The sequence below is a fragment of the Carassius auratus genome, chromosome 5 (assembly GCF_003368295.1).
Source record: "Carassius auratus strain Wakin chromosome 5, ASM336829v1, whole genome shotgun sequence".
Taxonomy (NCBI): Eukaryota; Metazoa; Chordata; class Actinopteri; order Cypriniformes; family Cyprinidae; genus Carassius; species Carassius auratus.
In genome coordinates, this window is record NC_039247.1 from 32508313 (window position 1) to 32524141 (window position 15829).

Sequence of the window (15829 nt, forward strand, 5' to 3'; positions counted from 1 at the left end):
TCTGCATGTGTGTGTGTGTGTGTGTGTGTGTGTTTGGATGCATATACACAGTGACTGAAGAATTCAATTTCTGAGACTTGTACTTCCAACACTTTTATCCATCATCGAATCCATTCATTCATTAGTAAACACTTGTGCTCATGGCAAGACTCCTCATTCTCACAGGATTCTGTTGGGCTTGAAATACTGACTTTATGAGACAATATGAAGACTGCAATTCCACAATAAATCCTCCAATCATCTAGTTTTGATATGCAATAGTAACACTGAGTTCCTCCAGCTCTGTTAGCCGTACCACATGTTTATACTGCAAGTGTGTGTGTGTGTGTGTATGTGTGCGTGGCGTCAAACTTATCTTTTTCCCTTTTCAAAGGAATGATGGGATTTTTGGCCGTTTTTTATAGTTTGACAATAATACTTGAAAAAACAGAAGTGGGAAACATTTCAAACTGTGAAGATGCACATTTGTGAGAAGAACAAAACATTCAAAGAGCGCTGAATTTTTCATGAAGAATAAAACTGAAGTTCAACAGAGTCTCTTGTCTTTTATTCGGCGCGAGTGTGGCGTCTCTGCATTTTGTTTGTTTCTGCATCCTTTGTTATTACAGATCAAATATTAATATTCTGATGAAACCGTCAAGAGATGCTGGAGCTGCTGGATTAATAAAGTCACGGGCAACCAAATGCACAAAATGACTGAAGAATGCAAGATTATTACAGATTTAGTATAATATTTTATTACTCTCACCAACCTCGTCAGTATATATATAAAAAAATTTTTTGCTTGTTTTTGAAAGAAATGTACACTTTTATTCATCAAGGAGGCATTACAATGTCACAAAAGATTTCTATTTCAAATAAATGCTGTTCTTTTGAACCTTCCATCCATAAAAAATCCCGAAAAATAAAATGCATCACAGTTCCCCAGCAGAACCGTTTTCAATACTGATAAAACAATGTTTCTTGAGCAGCAAATCAACATATTAGAATGATTTCTGAAGACTGCAGTAATTATGCAAATCTTACTGAAACAGTAATGTAAATGCATTTATAAACAGTGTCATTTTGGTGTAAGATCCTGCTGTATTCTCATCGTGAGCAGATGAACTGCAGACTGTGGTGGCTTTAGATCATGTGTATCTGCTGGTTTCATCAGTGAATTTAAACATGTTTGATAATGGAGAGTATTATCCCATTATCCGTGGCTGAGGACGAGGCTTAAACTAAAGCAGCTGAGAGATTAACAGACTCCATCCCAGAGCGCAGACACTCCAGCGGCATGATGGGATTGATCTCTAGACACCAAGCTCTGATCATCTGCAGCAGGATGGAAATACAAACTAGTGCGCAGAGACTGAAGAGCAGACGCTCACAGAGCTACAGATGCATTCGTCTGCATTCACCGCTATATTTACACGCACCTGTCTCACTCAAGAAACACACATAATCAGGAAGACGCTTCTGAATGACGCCTATGTGAAAAAACAAAACCTCCTCTAATGCCTGAGGAACTAGAGGAAGATGCTGGTCAAAGATGAAATGTCAGATGTATCGCAGGGTCAAAGGTCAATGAGCTCGACACGCCGCACATCTTAACCTCATCATAAAGACAATCGCAAACAAACAAAGGTTTGGATCAGTGGCTTATTTCATGAAACCGGTTTCAGTGGTTACCCGGGGAAGTGTAGTTTCAGCAAACTTTTATCAGAATCTCTTCTAGAAGAATCTGGATGCACTTGAGCCTTTTCCTTTCCACAGGCATGTGAAGTGACTGCTGTGATGATAAGAGCCTGAGCGACTGTGACACACACACACACACACACACACACACACACACACACACACACACACACTATTTATCATCTAATTTAAAATCAAATAGATGGAAATAACTATGCAATGACCTTTTGAGTGCAGAAATCTGACCCATTGCATTTATGCATGACTGACAAATATGCATCACATTAAGTTTATTAGTCTTTTATGTAATTGAAATACAATAATTTCAAAATATCATCTGAATATTTTTTTCCAGTGTGACAGTAAAGGACAGAAATGAAACGTACGGTCAACAGCGCTTGAGTTTATTTCTCATTGTGCAGTTAACAGAAGAAACACATTGAACATAAAACAGGAGGACATCAGCACATTGTTAAGAACATGAACTCATGGTATATTCAATCCTCCGTGAACACTGTAAAACCACAGCACATCACATCAGATGATGTCAGTGTCCACAGATCAACTCCTCCAGCTGCTGAACGTCTGAGACGGGGCTCTGAAAAACATCAGACACATGAATGTGTGAGCAGAGCTCTGACGGATGTGTGTGAATGAACGGAAAGGACGTAACACTTACTGGTTGGTGTTAGTGTTGGTGCTCCCAAAACCTCCAAAACCTACAGACACAGACATGATCAGAGAGTCAGACTTCATCAGCAATGACAGGTGAAGGTGAAGAGGTCTGGAGTGGGTTTATCCCTGGAACTAGGCTCTTGATTTATCACAGGAGATGCAGAGAATGTGAGTGCAGCAGAGATAAGAGCTCATGAGAAACAAAACCTGCACTGAACGACACTATATAACACTTCAAAACACTCCAAACCAGTGCTGTTATTGGGAAGTCAAACTATAATTAGAATTAAAGGGTTAGTTCACCCAAAAATGGAAATTATGTCATTAATGACTCACCCTCATGTCGTTTCAAACCCGTAAGACCTTTTCATCTTCAGAGCAGTTTAAGATATTTTAGATTTAGTCTGAGAGCTCTCAGTCCCTCCATTGAAACTGTGTGTACGGTATACTGTCCATGTCCAGAAAGGTAAGAAAAACATCATCAAAGTAGTCAAAACAAAAATGACGACTTTATTCAGCATTGTCTTCTCTTCCGGTTCTGTTGTGAGCACGTTCAAAACACTGCAGTGACGCTGCTGATGTGTTATCTTTGTTATTGGGAGCACCAGAAAATACGTTAGCAGCGTCATGAATGCTCTCACAACAGACCCGGAAGAGAAGACAATGTTGAATAAAGTCATAATTTTTGTTATTTTTGGACCAAAATGTATTTTCAATACTTCAAGAAATTCTAACTGACCCTCTGATGTCACATGGACTACTTTGAAGATGTTTTTCTTATCTTTCTGGACATGGACAGTATACAGTACACACAGCGTCAATGGAGGGACTGAGAGCTCTCGGACTAAATCTAAAATATCTTAAACTGTGTTTCGAAGATGAACGGAGGTCTTACTGGTTTGAAACGACATGAGAGTTATTAATGATATCATTTTCATTTTTGGGTGAACTAACCCTTGAAAACTATTGAAAAAGGGTTGTCATTAAATTAAATAAAGCTGAATAAAATTTTTATTACATTAACAACTAAATTTTAAAAATGAGTAACGCTGCCTTCATAACATAAACAATAAAAAAAAAAAAAAAAAAAAAATTACAAAAACTTTAAATTTTGCCTTAGAAAACAACAACAACAAAAAACTTACTGTAAAGAAAAAAAACCTGACAAAACTACCAAAATTATCTAAACTAAAATGAAAATGAAAATATGAGTACTATTTGAACACCAATATGTCAACTCAGTGTTTCTGATTTTTTTTCTGCCGTTATATATTTCACTTGGATGTTATAAGTTGCCCCGAATAAATACAGCTGGATTAAATAAAAACTTCATTTCAGGCTGCAAAGCAACAAAATGGGATTATTTTAAAGGGGTTGGTTGTTTTCTATACCCACTATAGATTTAAAAAAATATTTGCAAGGAAGCTTAAATGAGTGGTTGCCAAGGTGTTGCGATGCGGTTGCTAGGGTACTTGGGGTGGTTGCTAGGAAGCTGCTATGTGATTTCTAAGGTACTTTGGGTGGTTCCTAGGTGTCTCTAGGCGGCAGCTAGATTGTTCTGTATAGCTGCAACAGATTGTTGTGGTTTGAAGGTCTGCGCTGGGTTTGATGGATGTAGCTTGAGAGGATTGACAAACGTAGTCTCAGAATAATATATAATAATAAGCTTTAATAGAATACCAGTAGGTTGGGCTTTCTCAAACCAACCTAATTAATATTTAATTAATGAGCATGTCAAACTTTTGGCCAAAGTTGTGTGTGTTATGGAAATAGAAGATTATCAGGATTTATCAGTGAGGGCCTGTGAACTCCTGACCGCTGTCGGTGTGAATGAGACGTGTGGTCTCACCTCCAGACGAGCCGAAGCCGGAGAAAGCACCGCTCTGAGTGCCGAATCCTGACGGGGGCTGTGTCTGCTGCGCCAGACTCCCGAAGGACGGCGCCGGTGCTGTGCTCGAACCCGCCAGACTCCCGAAGGACGGCGCCGGCGCTGTGCTCGAACCCGCCAGACTCCCGAACGACGGCACCGCCGCTGTGCTCGATCCCGCCAGACTCCCGAACGACGGCGCCGTGCTCGAACCCGCTAGAGAGCCGAAGGACGGCGCATCGTTCTGAGGAGACCCGAACCTGAAACACAATCAGAAGCATGCGTCGTGTCAGAGGCGGAGCATAGGGTTTATTTGGATGAGTTATGCAGCACGGAACAAGTGCAACACACACACACACACACACAAGATCACATGCACACATCACTAAAATAGCCCGCACTCATCCATCATAACATGTTTAGAGTAGACCCTCATGCTGCACGTGTAAATATAGCTGCAGCTGTTTCTAAACTAAGCTGTTCTTTTCCCTTCATGTTAGCGAGAATCTCCATGTGTTTTGAGTGTCTTGTCTTGTATCATGATCGGTTCGAGTTCTTTTCATACTTATATTTGTTGCTGGTGATCAGGTTTGTTTGTTCTTGGTTTTGTTTCAGTTGTGAAGGCTGTCTTTTATTCAAGCGCTGTGTTGGTGTGTTTTGTTTCATTCTGCTCTTATGACTAATGATCAATAATTCATGAATTATCCCAGTGGACTCTCAGTGTCTCGTTTCATTGTGATGCTTCAAAAAGTATTTACTGACATTTTCTCTGCTTTTAACTTTTACTGTGGTAAATGTTTCTCAAATAGAGGAACACAACAGGCCAGATATCTAATGTCTTTACCTCACCGAAATAAAGCATATAGAATTATCTATAAATGTCTAAAATTCAGCAAATGATGGAAAGCATTGAAGGATTAGTTAATCCTAAAAATATAAATTCTGAATCTAAACTATTTAAGAGTTTTTAAAATCAAATAATTTCTGCACAAATAAAATGACTATAATGCTGTACAGAACATACTCATACAATTGTAAAATAATTCAATAATTTAGATTTCTTTATAGGGCTGCACAATTAATAATAATGAAAAAAACATATAAAAAAAAACGGATCATAATCAAGTATTTTTCTGTATTATGGAACGTGTCGACAGTTTTCTGTCAAAATAAAAGTTGGATGGTTTAACATTTGAAATTATTATTATTATTTTTTTAATAAAATAAATAAGACTTCTGTTGTGACATTTTATGGTCTTACATTTGATCAAACTGATTTTAAGACATGTGTGGGGATGTTTCAAACCCATAAGACTGGCCTATCGATTCATGTGGATTACTTTTACAATCTCTTTATGAACATTTTGATGCTTGTGAGTTTTGGTTTCAATGCATGGACAAAAACAAGGTGAGAAAAATCTCTTAATCACTCCTGCTCGAGATTCAGACCTGTTTGTTCAGCAAATCTACAGAAGCTTGTCAACAGAACATAAAGATTTCCTCCTTTATATTATAGTGTATTTTTAGTCAGTTTGATGTGAAGGTCATCTGTCTGTCATGATTAAAGCTGCCCTGAGCATAGTCAGTCAAAACCACTCAAATCCACTTCAGTTCAGTCAAACAGAAATATAATCATGTTTGTGTTTCACTTCATCTGCATGCAATTATGTTGAAAAACAGAAGATACATCAACTGTGCTAATATGAACAATAAAACGCAGCATTTTTGCTTTCAAAGCATGTATTCTAACTATAACTATAACTAGTGGAAAGAAGCACTTTACCACGACAGGTTTAATACACCACCTGTAAATAAGTTCAGTAAAATTGGCAACTTATTCACAGACTGTTTCCTTGGGGGTTATGTTTCTCAAAAGAATCATTAGCTAATTTCAGTCGCAGTTTACATCGAGCTCTATTAGTAATGATGGAACTTGCGACCATAGTTGCTTTTGGGAAACGCATCTATGATTAATAACTTGAGCTGAGAATTTTTTCAATTTCTATAGTGTAGACAACCAGCAGATTTTCCTCAAAACGAGCCTTCACCTGCACTGGACAAAATACATTGCTCTCTATGCAGAGGCAGCTGAGACACAGGTCCGAAGGGATCGACTGCAAAGTGCAAAACCTGCAAAGCGTTGCTACTAAAATATTCAATAACATCAATGTTACACATAGTAGTGTAACTGAATTCAGTTCACACATCAATGCTTTCCTGCTGGTTATACTACAACGCTGAAAAAGTCATTATTTTATAGGTTTGTAGTTTTTCCAGTTCGGATGAATTACATTTCATTAAATCAAAAAGCCTAATATTAATACAATCAATTATATAAAAAGTATTTTAGTTTTTGTTTCGGGTTTTGGCCAAGTGTATCCAGAATTATCCGTTTTGGCCCAGAACTTTTATTTTGGTGTATCCCTAGTATTTTCTGTAAAAAAAAGAAAAAAAAGAAGAAATCCAAATCCCCTTTAACCTTTAAAGATGCCGTATATGTATGATTTACCCAGAGTGGTTGAATTAGGTATTGCAGTCCAAATTCAAAATATTGGAGAGTTTTTTTTTTTTTCACCAGGCCTTTCCTCCTCAGACTTGATGCACGCGCAGGTTGCCAGATTGACGACACAAACAGGAACGAGTGAACTTGACGATGGATTAAATGAAATACGCCTGCGTTTTCCGCCAACTGGGTAAACAGGCAGTGGGCGGGTTTCACAAACATAAACAGAGACCGGCATTTCAGTACGGTACACACATTTTCAAAGACTGACTGTAGCATTGTTTTTAAGATAAACAATTATGTTATCAGTGTATGCACAAACATTTTATGGTATTTTTATGCTTAAATAGAGTCAAAAACTTAAATACAGCACCTTTAACTCTTGAATGTCAATAAAACCAAACAATAATTTTGAACCAATGTTCATATTTAGGTTCTGGAAATGTTTGCAAATGCATGCATATTTAAAAATATGCTTATCATTTGCGTATTTGAACAACATTCAGAAATCTTGTAAATGGCACCATGTACTGTGATTAATTCACTAAAGAACTATGGTGATATCCATTAGTTTAAGATTTGACTCTTTTACCCTATATAGTGTATTCTACTGATGTTTTAGATATTTTTTCTTTTGTATGACAGCATTCTGTGATTGCGTTGTCCTTTTCACATCACAGAAACCATATGGCTCTGGGAGGATCTTACACACATTTACGTTAAATCAATGTATTACACTGGATGAGGCAGTCGTTTCGCAGACTGACCCAGTGGGACTCACCCAAATCCCCCAACGTTGGCGGCCGTGGTTCCCTCACCGAACACCTTCCCAGAGGAGGAGCCAAGCGGACTGCTGAAGGAAGGGGTGGAGCCAAAACCCGCAGGCCCACCGAACGCTGGAGTTCCACCGAAAGTAGGAGGACTGCTGAAGACCGGCCCGCCTCCGAAACCAGCTGCAGACCGCCAGACCACAAACACACAGATCAGCATTGGTTCAGACAGGAGAACAGGAAGCATACTGCCATTGTTCAGGAAAGAGCATCGTTCTCTGAGCGCTCTGAAATTACAGCCAGCTGAATAATTCAGTGAGTCGTGTCATTGAATTACATTTTCAGGATCGCTGACATTAAACTAAATGCCTGTTTGGTAAAAAAAAAAAAAAACTGATCTTCATGATCAAAAACTGAGAAAATAATAATAATAATAATAATGATAAATAAATATAAAACAATAAAAACAATCATAATATCAATAACAACATAATAAAAAAAAAGATAAAAAACAACAAATAAAATAGATAAAAATAAAATGGCTAAAATCAAAATAATAATAAAAACACAATTAAACAAAAGTAACAAAGTATATAATATATAAAACAAAGTAATAATAATAACAACAATAACAACAAAAGTAATAACATAATAAAATTGATAAAATAAACAATAATAATAAAAATAAAGACAAAATGATAATAAAAACAAAAAATACAGTAATTTAATAGACGATACAAAAGTTAATAAACAATAATAAAAATAATAATATCAACAAAATAAATGATAACATTAAGAAAAAAAAACAATAACAAAAATAACAAACAAAATAATAATACTAGAAATTAAACAACAACAATAACAGTTCTCGTCATTCAAATGTCCACCAGTCTGCATCACATTGTGTGGTGTGTGTTTGACCTGGTTTGGTGGGTGTAGAGAATGACCCGAAACCCTGTGCGGCCACAGACCCCGTGCTGGAGCTGAATGAACCGCTGGGTTTCTGTTCGCCAAATGGACTGCTGCCGAAACTTAAGCCCTTTGCTCCACTGCTCCCAAACAGGTTAGGTGGAGCTGGAAACAAACCACACGAGAACTTGAGCACTAATGCAGAGGACAATACAAATATCAGTGAAAAAAGTACAATAGTAAATATCAGTGTGCTCACCTGTATTAATGGGTTGACCGAATCCACCAGTGGCTGGCGATCCAAACGGGTTTTTGTTGGCAGCATCTTCACTGGGTTTTCCTCCGAGACCACTGAAAAATCCTGATCCCGATGAAGGGTTTCCAGTGTTTGACCCAAACAGACTTCCGCTTGACTGAGTCTGATGATAAAATCAGATAAAACGACAACAAAAGAAAAAACCCTGCAATTAGTGTATCAACCAGGGGTGCATCCTGAACAGTCAGGGTACGGACATCACGGTTCAGTTTATCCAATCAGACGATGAATACAGTCAATCATAAAGGTGAGTGCGTAGTAATGCAATACAGAAAGAGCAGAAGAAGAGACAATCAATGCACCAACCCAAACCCTGTCGACCAGCCATAAATTGGAAAAATTCATTTTTTGTAGTTTTATTTAGGCCGGTCTCTATTCCGGAATTGGACACAAACCCCACTGCAATCATTTCCCAAAATGTAATTTGATTGGAAATATTTCAAAGTCTGCAAACAGGATGCAAACACAAGCCAGAGATGCTGAAGACGGACACAAAGAGGAGGAAATATCATAAGAGGCAGAAGTTCATTGTTTGCGATGGGCAAATAATTTAATTAGTGGTGGTGGGTTATATGAGGAACTTTTCCTCTCCAATTATTGCATATTATAGTAGTGCTTACATGTGCAGCTGCTTTGTTTTAAGCAGTAACCAACGAAACGCTGTATTGCTTCTGTTACATAAGCGCCACCTGCTGCCAGAGAATAAATTAGCATTTTCATTCACTCTGTCTGCTGTTTTTGTTTTGCACAAGGAGTCTTATGTAGCATCATTTCACAAATCTAAAGCCATAACATTCTGTTTTTGCTTTCATTCTTGAAATTATGTAGGACTACTCAAAACAGAACACACACACAAAAAAAAAACATTTCCCTGTTGTAGCAGACTTGTGACCCCAAAACTGATGTACATATCGAACCGTGACATCTGTGTACCATTGCATCCCTATATTACTGGGTGGAAGAACTGTTTTTTCTTATTTATGAACATAAATAAACTATTAAATATCAAATTGCTTCGGTTAAGGGATTTTTAGACCAGTCTGCTGTATTTTAAAAGGTTTCAGGTCTCAGTAACTGGAGTGAAAACCTGAAACTTGTGTCTAACCAATGGAAATATACAGCCAATATGTAATTCGGGTTACAAAGCAGTCCTTCAGCAGACTGACAGCTCATCTTATTTCAAGTCCTGCAGCAGAGAGAAACTCTGAAAACCTGTATCTGACATGTTGTAACTCCAACCTCCACTGCATGCTGATGAAACCCCATCACTGAATCGGGGATTGAGACTCAAACACGCACATCCAACTGAATAATAACCTGCCTGCTATAGCAGGTGAAGAGCTTACTATGTGCTTTGTAAGGACTGTACCTGTCCAAAGACGCCGGATCCGGTGGCCTGCTGTCCAAACACTGATGAGGTGGAGGTGCTGCTGCCAAACACTGAACAAAAAACACACGCAGATATTAAGAGATCAAACATAAAACTCTTTGTGCTTTTTCTTTAGCACTGGATGAAAAGCAGTCTCAAAAGTATTAAATGCATGCACAATCATCTATGAACTTGATAAACACTGCAAATGCATCGTACTATCCACAACCTTTCAAATACCTTTACATTTTTTTGTAATAGTGCTTGCAACAAGGATGATGCATATTTGTGGATCAAGTGGAATGCAGGCATTCATTGACCATCCTATTTGATTCACTTGGATTTTGAAACTTGATTGTCTGACCGAAACATTGACTTATGACACTCTCTTCACGCTTCTCTATCTGCTTGACAGATTTAGTAATGCACAGATGAAAAAAGCAGTTGATCTCAAATATGAAGTCAATAAGAGTTTATACTGCAGCATGGAATGAAATCACTCTCAAATATTAATAAATTCATGCGCAATCATCTATGAAATGATAAACACTGCATATGTACTGTATTATACTATCCACAATCAAATCCAGAATTAAAGGTGAAGCGATTTGTACAAATAAAGACATGTTTGTGAATACAAATGTTTTTGTATTGGTGTATCAGAATTGATACACAGATGATGATGCACATTTGACTAATTTGAATGTTGAGACTGAAACATTGACTTTCAACACTCTGTTTACCCTCTATCCATTTGACGGATTCAGTAATGCACAGCTCATCTCAAATGTCATTGATTATCCAGAACATAAAATGCAGTCTTTGGTGATTCCGACAGGCACATCTGCAACATTTTAATCAGCACATTCTTAAGAGTTCTATGTGGCTCTCAACAAGCGGAAAGTATAACAGGGCATCCTACAGTGTCACTGAAGCTCAGGGGTCAGAGTTCAGAGACTCAGCTGTTTATAATGCGGAAGTCTCAGGATCTCAGAGAATTCATAGGAATGGGAGAAATCCTGGCCTGAGGACACGCCCGAGACTGCTGCGCATTCCAGTTTTGGACAATCTCATCCATGGCCCTGACATGCTCATGACACATGAACATTATTCCTGTGAAAATAAGGCTGTCACTCTTGTGAAAAAATCATTTTCAATTTTTAAGACATAATTGTTCATTGAATCGATAGTAAAATCGATTTTCCATGTCTAAAAAAAAAAAGAAGTTTCCTTTTTCAACGTCAAATAACGGAAGAATGTAAAGAGAGCGTTGGAAACGCACAAGTCAGCAATATTTCTTATTTATTGCCATGAAGTTTTGTGCAGAAAAACAAACAGCAAAAAAATATATATGCAGAGGGGACGGCTGCCATAACAAAAGAAAAACATCACTGCAGGCTTCAACCCGGCTGCATTTATGATTTAGGCCATTCAAAAATCTCCAGGATTATTTCAAATAATGATTCAATCCATTTCAAACAACTGTTCAAAAAAATTTAACTTTAAATGGATTTGAGAAAAGGCCATGTGTGTTTTGTATTGAACGTTACGACACTTAGGCTAGGCAGCACTAGGCAGGAATAATTAAAGGCTAGGGTCATTTTCAACTTATTTGGACAGGAAAACAAGTCGATCAACATTTTCGGGGTCCAGAGCAGAGTGTTTTTTATTCACTATATGTCCAGCTGTTGAGAAGACGCACTCCGACCTCACTGATGTCCCAGGTACATCTGCACAAGGTGGGTGGTATTACTGCCAATTTTCCATCACAAAAGCCGGTCACTGTTAGCTTGCAATGGTCCTTTTCATAACTCAGAATCTCCTGTAACTAGATGCACGAATGAGGCGAATACGCATCTTTACATTGACTTAACATTGAAATCATTCGCGCTCTAATTGCGTTTGCGGTGAACGCAGCATACTGTACTTTCGTATTTCTTTATTTTCTTTTTCTGCTTGTTTGTAAGTTTTGATACATCTATATTTTTTAATTGTTTAATTATTTGTCAATTAATAGTGTACATATTTGTTTAAAATCGATTCTCTATTTTCATTTTCGAAACTTTTTTTGGTTGGTCTGATCGATTGTGCAATCGATTTTCGAACTAAAAGTGACAGCCCTACTACATGTCAACACGTTTAATATAACTATTGTCTGTCTTCACATATTATCACTTAGCCCCTTTTCCACCATCGTAACTGAAACAATCCGAATATAAGGTAATTTTTTTTTTTTTATTTTATAAAACGTGGATTTACAGTGAATTTTTTTGCATGATTTCATAAAAAAAAGAAAAGAAAAAGAAATTACCCTACATAGTTTAAATTATGCCTATGCAATAAAATAATAAAAATCATTAGGGTAATATAATGTTCATATTCACTTATTTGAACTGTGCAATAAAGAGTATTTCTCCACTCGGCTCAAAGTTTAAACTTGTGCAGAGTGTGCTTCCTAAAGCAGATGTGTTTACTCACTGATAAGTCTCGGTTACTAAATAGTGCTTTGAGATCAGTTGCTCCGTTCTGTAATCTACACTACACCAGGCTCATGTGTAAATGTGGGACAATCCCTCTGGGGTTAAGAGTATTGATCAAGTGAAGGCTCATATCTCACTTCTAGTAGTGATCAGGAGCATTTCTAGCCTTTCATCAGTACTGGTACTGGGGTTGTGGGCCACACCGCCCCCACCACCCCCTATTTTGGTGATACAATCAAAGACATTTATGAATTCGGTTTCAGATAGTGGACTGTAAACATTACCTCCTCTACTATTATTGTTTTTGGTCTTATGAAGTATCACATTACAACATGGGAAACAGTGTCACTGCATGAATTAAATGTGCGATTGAATTCAACTGAATCACAAACAATTTGCCAACTTCTTGCAAACCACCTTGACCAACTGAATCAATAGCGATTAATTTGTAAATATCTACATCTAATTCTAAACAGCTGACAGAAAACACAGAACATGATTGCTGAAATATCAGGGAAAGCAATTCTCAAGTTGGTATGGCAACCTTAATCAATCAGACCTGAACTAGCTAATCAAGGCGTTCAGAGTTACTTGATAATGACGGGCAGGTGTGTTGGAGCAGGGCTGGATCTTAAGACTTAGGGCTCATGCTTAGCTTAGCCGCTTTACTGATGAGATGTGCATGATAATCACATGCGATAATGTGCAAACCTATAAACACTGCAGGATGGTAGCTCTCGAGGAGCAGGGTTGGAGTATATGGTAATGTCCACCATCAGACAAGGATTTAGAAGTAGTATTTCAAAATTCTAATGAGCAACTAATGAGCAACTCTAATAAAGCAACCTCTTAGTTAGCACTAGCCCTATGCCTTATCCACTACACCTAATGTATAATTTCTACATCCTATTCCTTCCTGTCAGAATTTGTGAAAAAAAGAAAGAAAAGAAAACCCACTTGATTGTTGTCCAAAGCCGAATCCAGAGGAGGATGCTGTGGTGGTGTTGCTCCCAAATGTGGATCCCTGGCCAAAGCCTGAGCTGGACTGACCAAAGACAGGAGCGCTGCTCTGGCCAAAGAGACCAGTTCCAGTGCTGGGTATGGAGCTGGTGCTGCTGGCTACAAATGAGAAGGAACTGGCACTGTTGGTGCTAGAGGATCCAAACAGTCCTCCTCCTCCTCCACTGCTGGTGGCTGATGTGGTGGAGGCTATAGCTGGCTGCCCAAACCCAGGATTTGCGCTAAATGCCGGCTGAGCAAAAGAGAAGCTGCTAGCAGTTCCAGAGGCGGCAGGCTGGCCAAAACCTGCACTGGCACTTTGTCCAAAGGCAGGTTTGCCAAAGCCAGAGGTGGTAGATTTGGTGCCAAAGTTGGTAGTTCCGAAAGCTGTGGTCTGAGCGACTGAAGAGGGTTGTTCGAAGACTGGGCCTGGTGTTGGAGCTGTGCTGGTGGTGATGGCAGCAGATGGGATGGAGGAGGCCACTGTAGCGACAACATTGGTAAGACTGATGGCTCCTACGGTCAGATTGCCTGTGCCACTTGAAGGTGGGGCAAAGATTGAGCCTGGTTTGTCGGACGCTGGAATTGAAGATGAGGTGGTTGCTGGTATCTCTTGGGGTAAAGGAGGGGCTGTGGAAGTGCTGGTGGTCTTGGGGGGAGGATCAGACACTGGCTCTGCTGCAGGAGACTCAGAAACAGGCACCAGGATCTCAGATGGTGGGGTAAGTGAGAGAGGAGGAGTGGGCGACACCCCAAGGGTTGGAGGAGATGGGGGCTTGTTGGAAGGAGCTTTAGTAGGCTCAGAACTGGTGGGAGCAGAGGCTTCAGTGACTGGTATGGCTGATGGAGCAATTAAGGTTGGTGGTTTAGGACTGGGTTCTGCTGGAGGTTCCTTAAGTTCAGTATCAGTGGAGGGAGCTGGCTCAGTTGAAGTCGTCGTCTCTGGCTGTAGGGACTTCATTGGAAGATTTAGCGTTTCTGACAAAGGTGCTTGCAGAAGACTACCGAAAGAAGTGGCAGCTGTAGAAAAGGAAGATGTTGAGGGAATGGTGAAAGTTGGCTTTACTGAAGGAGCAGTTCCCTCCTGTGGTTTAAAGGTGAATGGAGATGTGGCAAATCCTTGTGCTATAGTCGTCTTTGGAGCATCTACTGCAGCATCTGTTGATTCTGACAAACTTCCAGTTTCTGCAGCCTTGATTTGTGCAGAACCAAATTCAAATCCTGTAGATCCATTGCCTGGTGGTCCAAAGGAGAAACTCAAGGTGGTCTTGGGAGCTTCATTTAATTCTTCATTTTGGCCCACTCTTAAGCCAGAAAAGGAGCCGAGAGTTTCTCCAGCATTGCCCTGGGCTTTGGGAGCTTGAGAGAGTTTAGATGGCTCAGGAGGTGGTGTAGAGGAGCTCACGCTGTGTGCAGGAGATGCCAATTTTGGAAAAGGCACCTCAGACCCCACAGGACCAAACGCCATCTTTGTTCCAATGCTGCTTGCAAAAGAGAACTTGCCCGGTAGGCTAGAACTCTTTGCTATTTGCAAAAGTGCAAAAGGGGAAAAAGTCATTTAATAAGAGAGGTGTCACTACTAAACATTCAGCAAGTCCAAAATCTGCAGAGTTTCTCACACATTCTGCATTGAATTTGAGACTATTGGTCAAATTGTGCTAAATGGATTTCAACATGGGAAATGGTTTTACACAAAGCTGCAAATGCAACACTCTTATTAATTGGGGTCTAAATCAGTGGTTATCAATGTCCCCACTATTCACAACAATATTTCATGCCCGGCTTGCCCTTTTTAATTACCGTATTTTTCGGACTATAAGTCGCACTGGACTATAAGTCGCATTTATTTAGAACCAAGAGAAAACATAACCGTCTACAGCCGCGAGAGGGTGCTCTATGCTGCTTAGTGTAGGCCACAGGAGCACTGAGCAGCATAGAGCGCCCTCTCGTGGCTGGAGACGGTAATGTTTTAACTTGGTTCATTTCTCTTAGTTCATGTCAAATTCATTTTGATGAATAAGTCGCACCTGACTATAAGTCGCAGGACCATCCAAACTATGAAAAAAAGTGTGACTTATAGTCCGGAAAATACGGTAAATGAAATTAGGAGAGATCCATAGATGAAAGTAAGTAACTAAGATAATAATAATAAAAATAATATCATTTTTGAATTCCAGAAACTTGGGGCTGAGTTAAAAGAAAAACTCTTGATTTGTATTTGTTGTTTATTGCAAAGATTTTTTGTACATTTTAAATAAGTT

General features: G+C 39.0%; 1 protein-coding gene across 4 annotated transcripts in view; it reads right to left on the reverse strand.

Annotated features, from left to right (window-relative positions):
• Nucleotides 1–15829, reverse strand: part of LOC113086616 (nuclear pore complex protein Nup214-like) — a 71485-nt gene that overhangs the window by 10899 nt on the left and 44757 nt on the right. For 2 of the 4 annotated variants that reach the window (XM_026255472.1, XM_026255466.1), the window contains exons 29-36: nucleotides 13527–15092; nucleotides 10090–10160; nucleotides 8664–8823; nucleotides 8417–8569; nucleotides 7507–7678; nucleotides 4205–4482; nucleotides 2360–2399; nucleotides 2064–2278 (exon numbers count right to left, since the gene is read on the reverse strand). In XM_026255472.1, coding sequence (XP_026111257.1) covers nucleotides 2242–2278; nucleotides 2360–2399; nucleotides 4205–4482; nucleotides 7507–7678; nucleotides 8417–8569; nucleotides 8664–8823; nucleotides 10090–10160; nucleotides 13527–15092 — 2477 coding nt within the window. In that variant the 3' untranslated portion in view covers nucleotides 2064–2241. Of the gene's footprint in view, nucleotides 1–2063; nucleotides 2279–2359; nucleotides 2495–4204; nucleotides 4483–7506; nucleotides 7679–8416; nucleotides 8570–8663; nucleotides 8824–10089; nucleotides 10161–13526; nucleotides 15093–15829 lie in introns of those variants that run through there. The other 2 variants (XM_026255473.1, XM_026255468.1) reach the window with 2 other exon arrangements.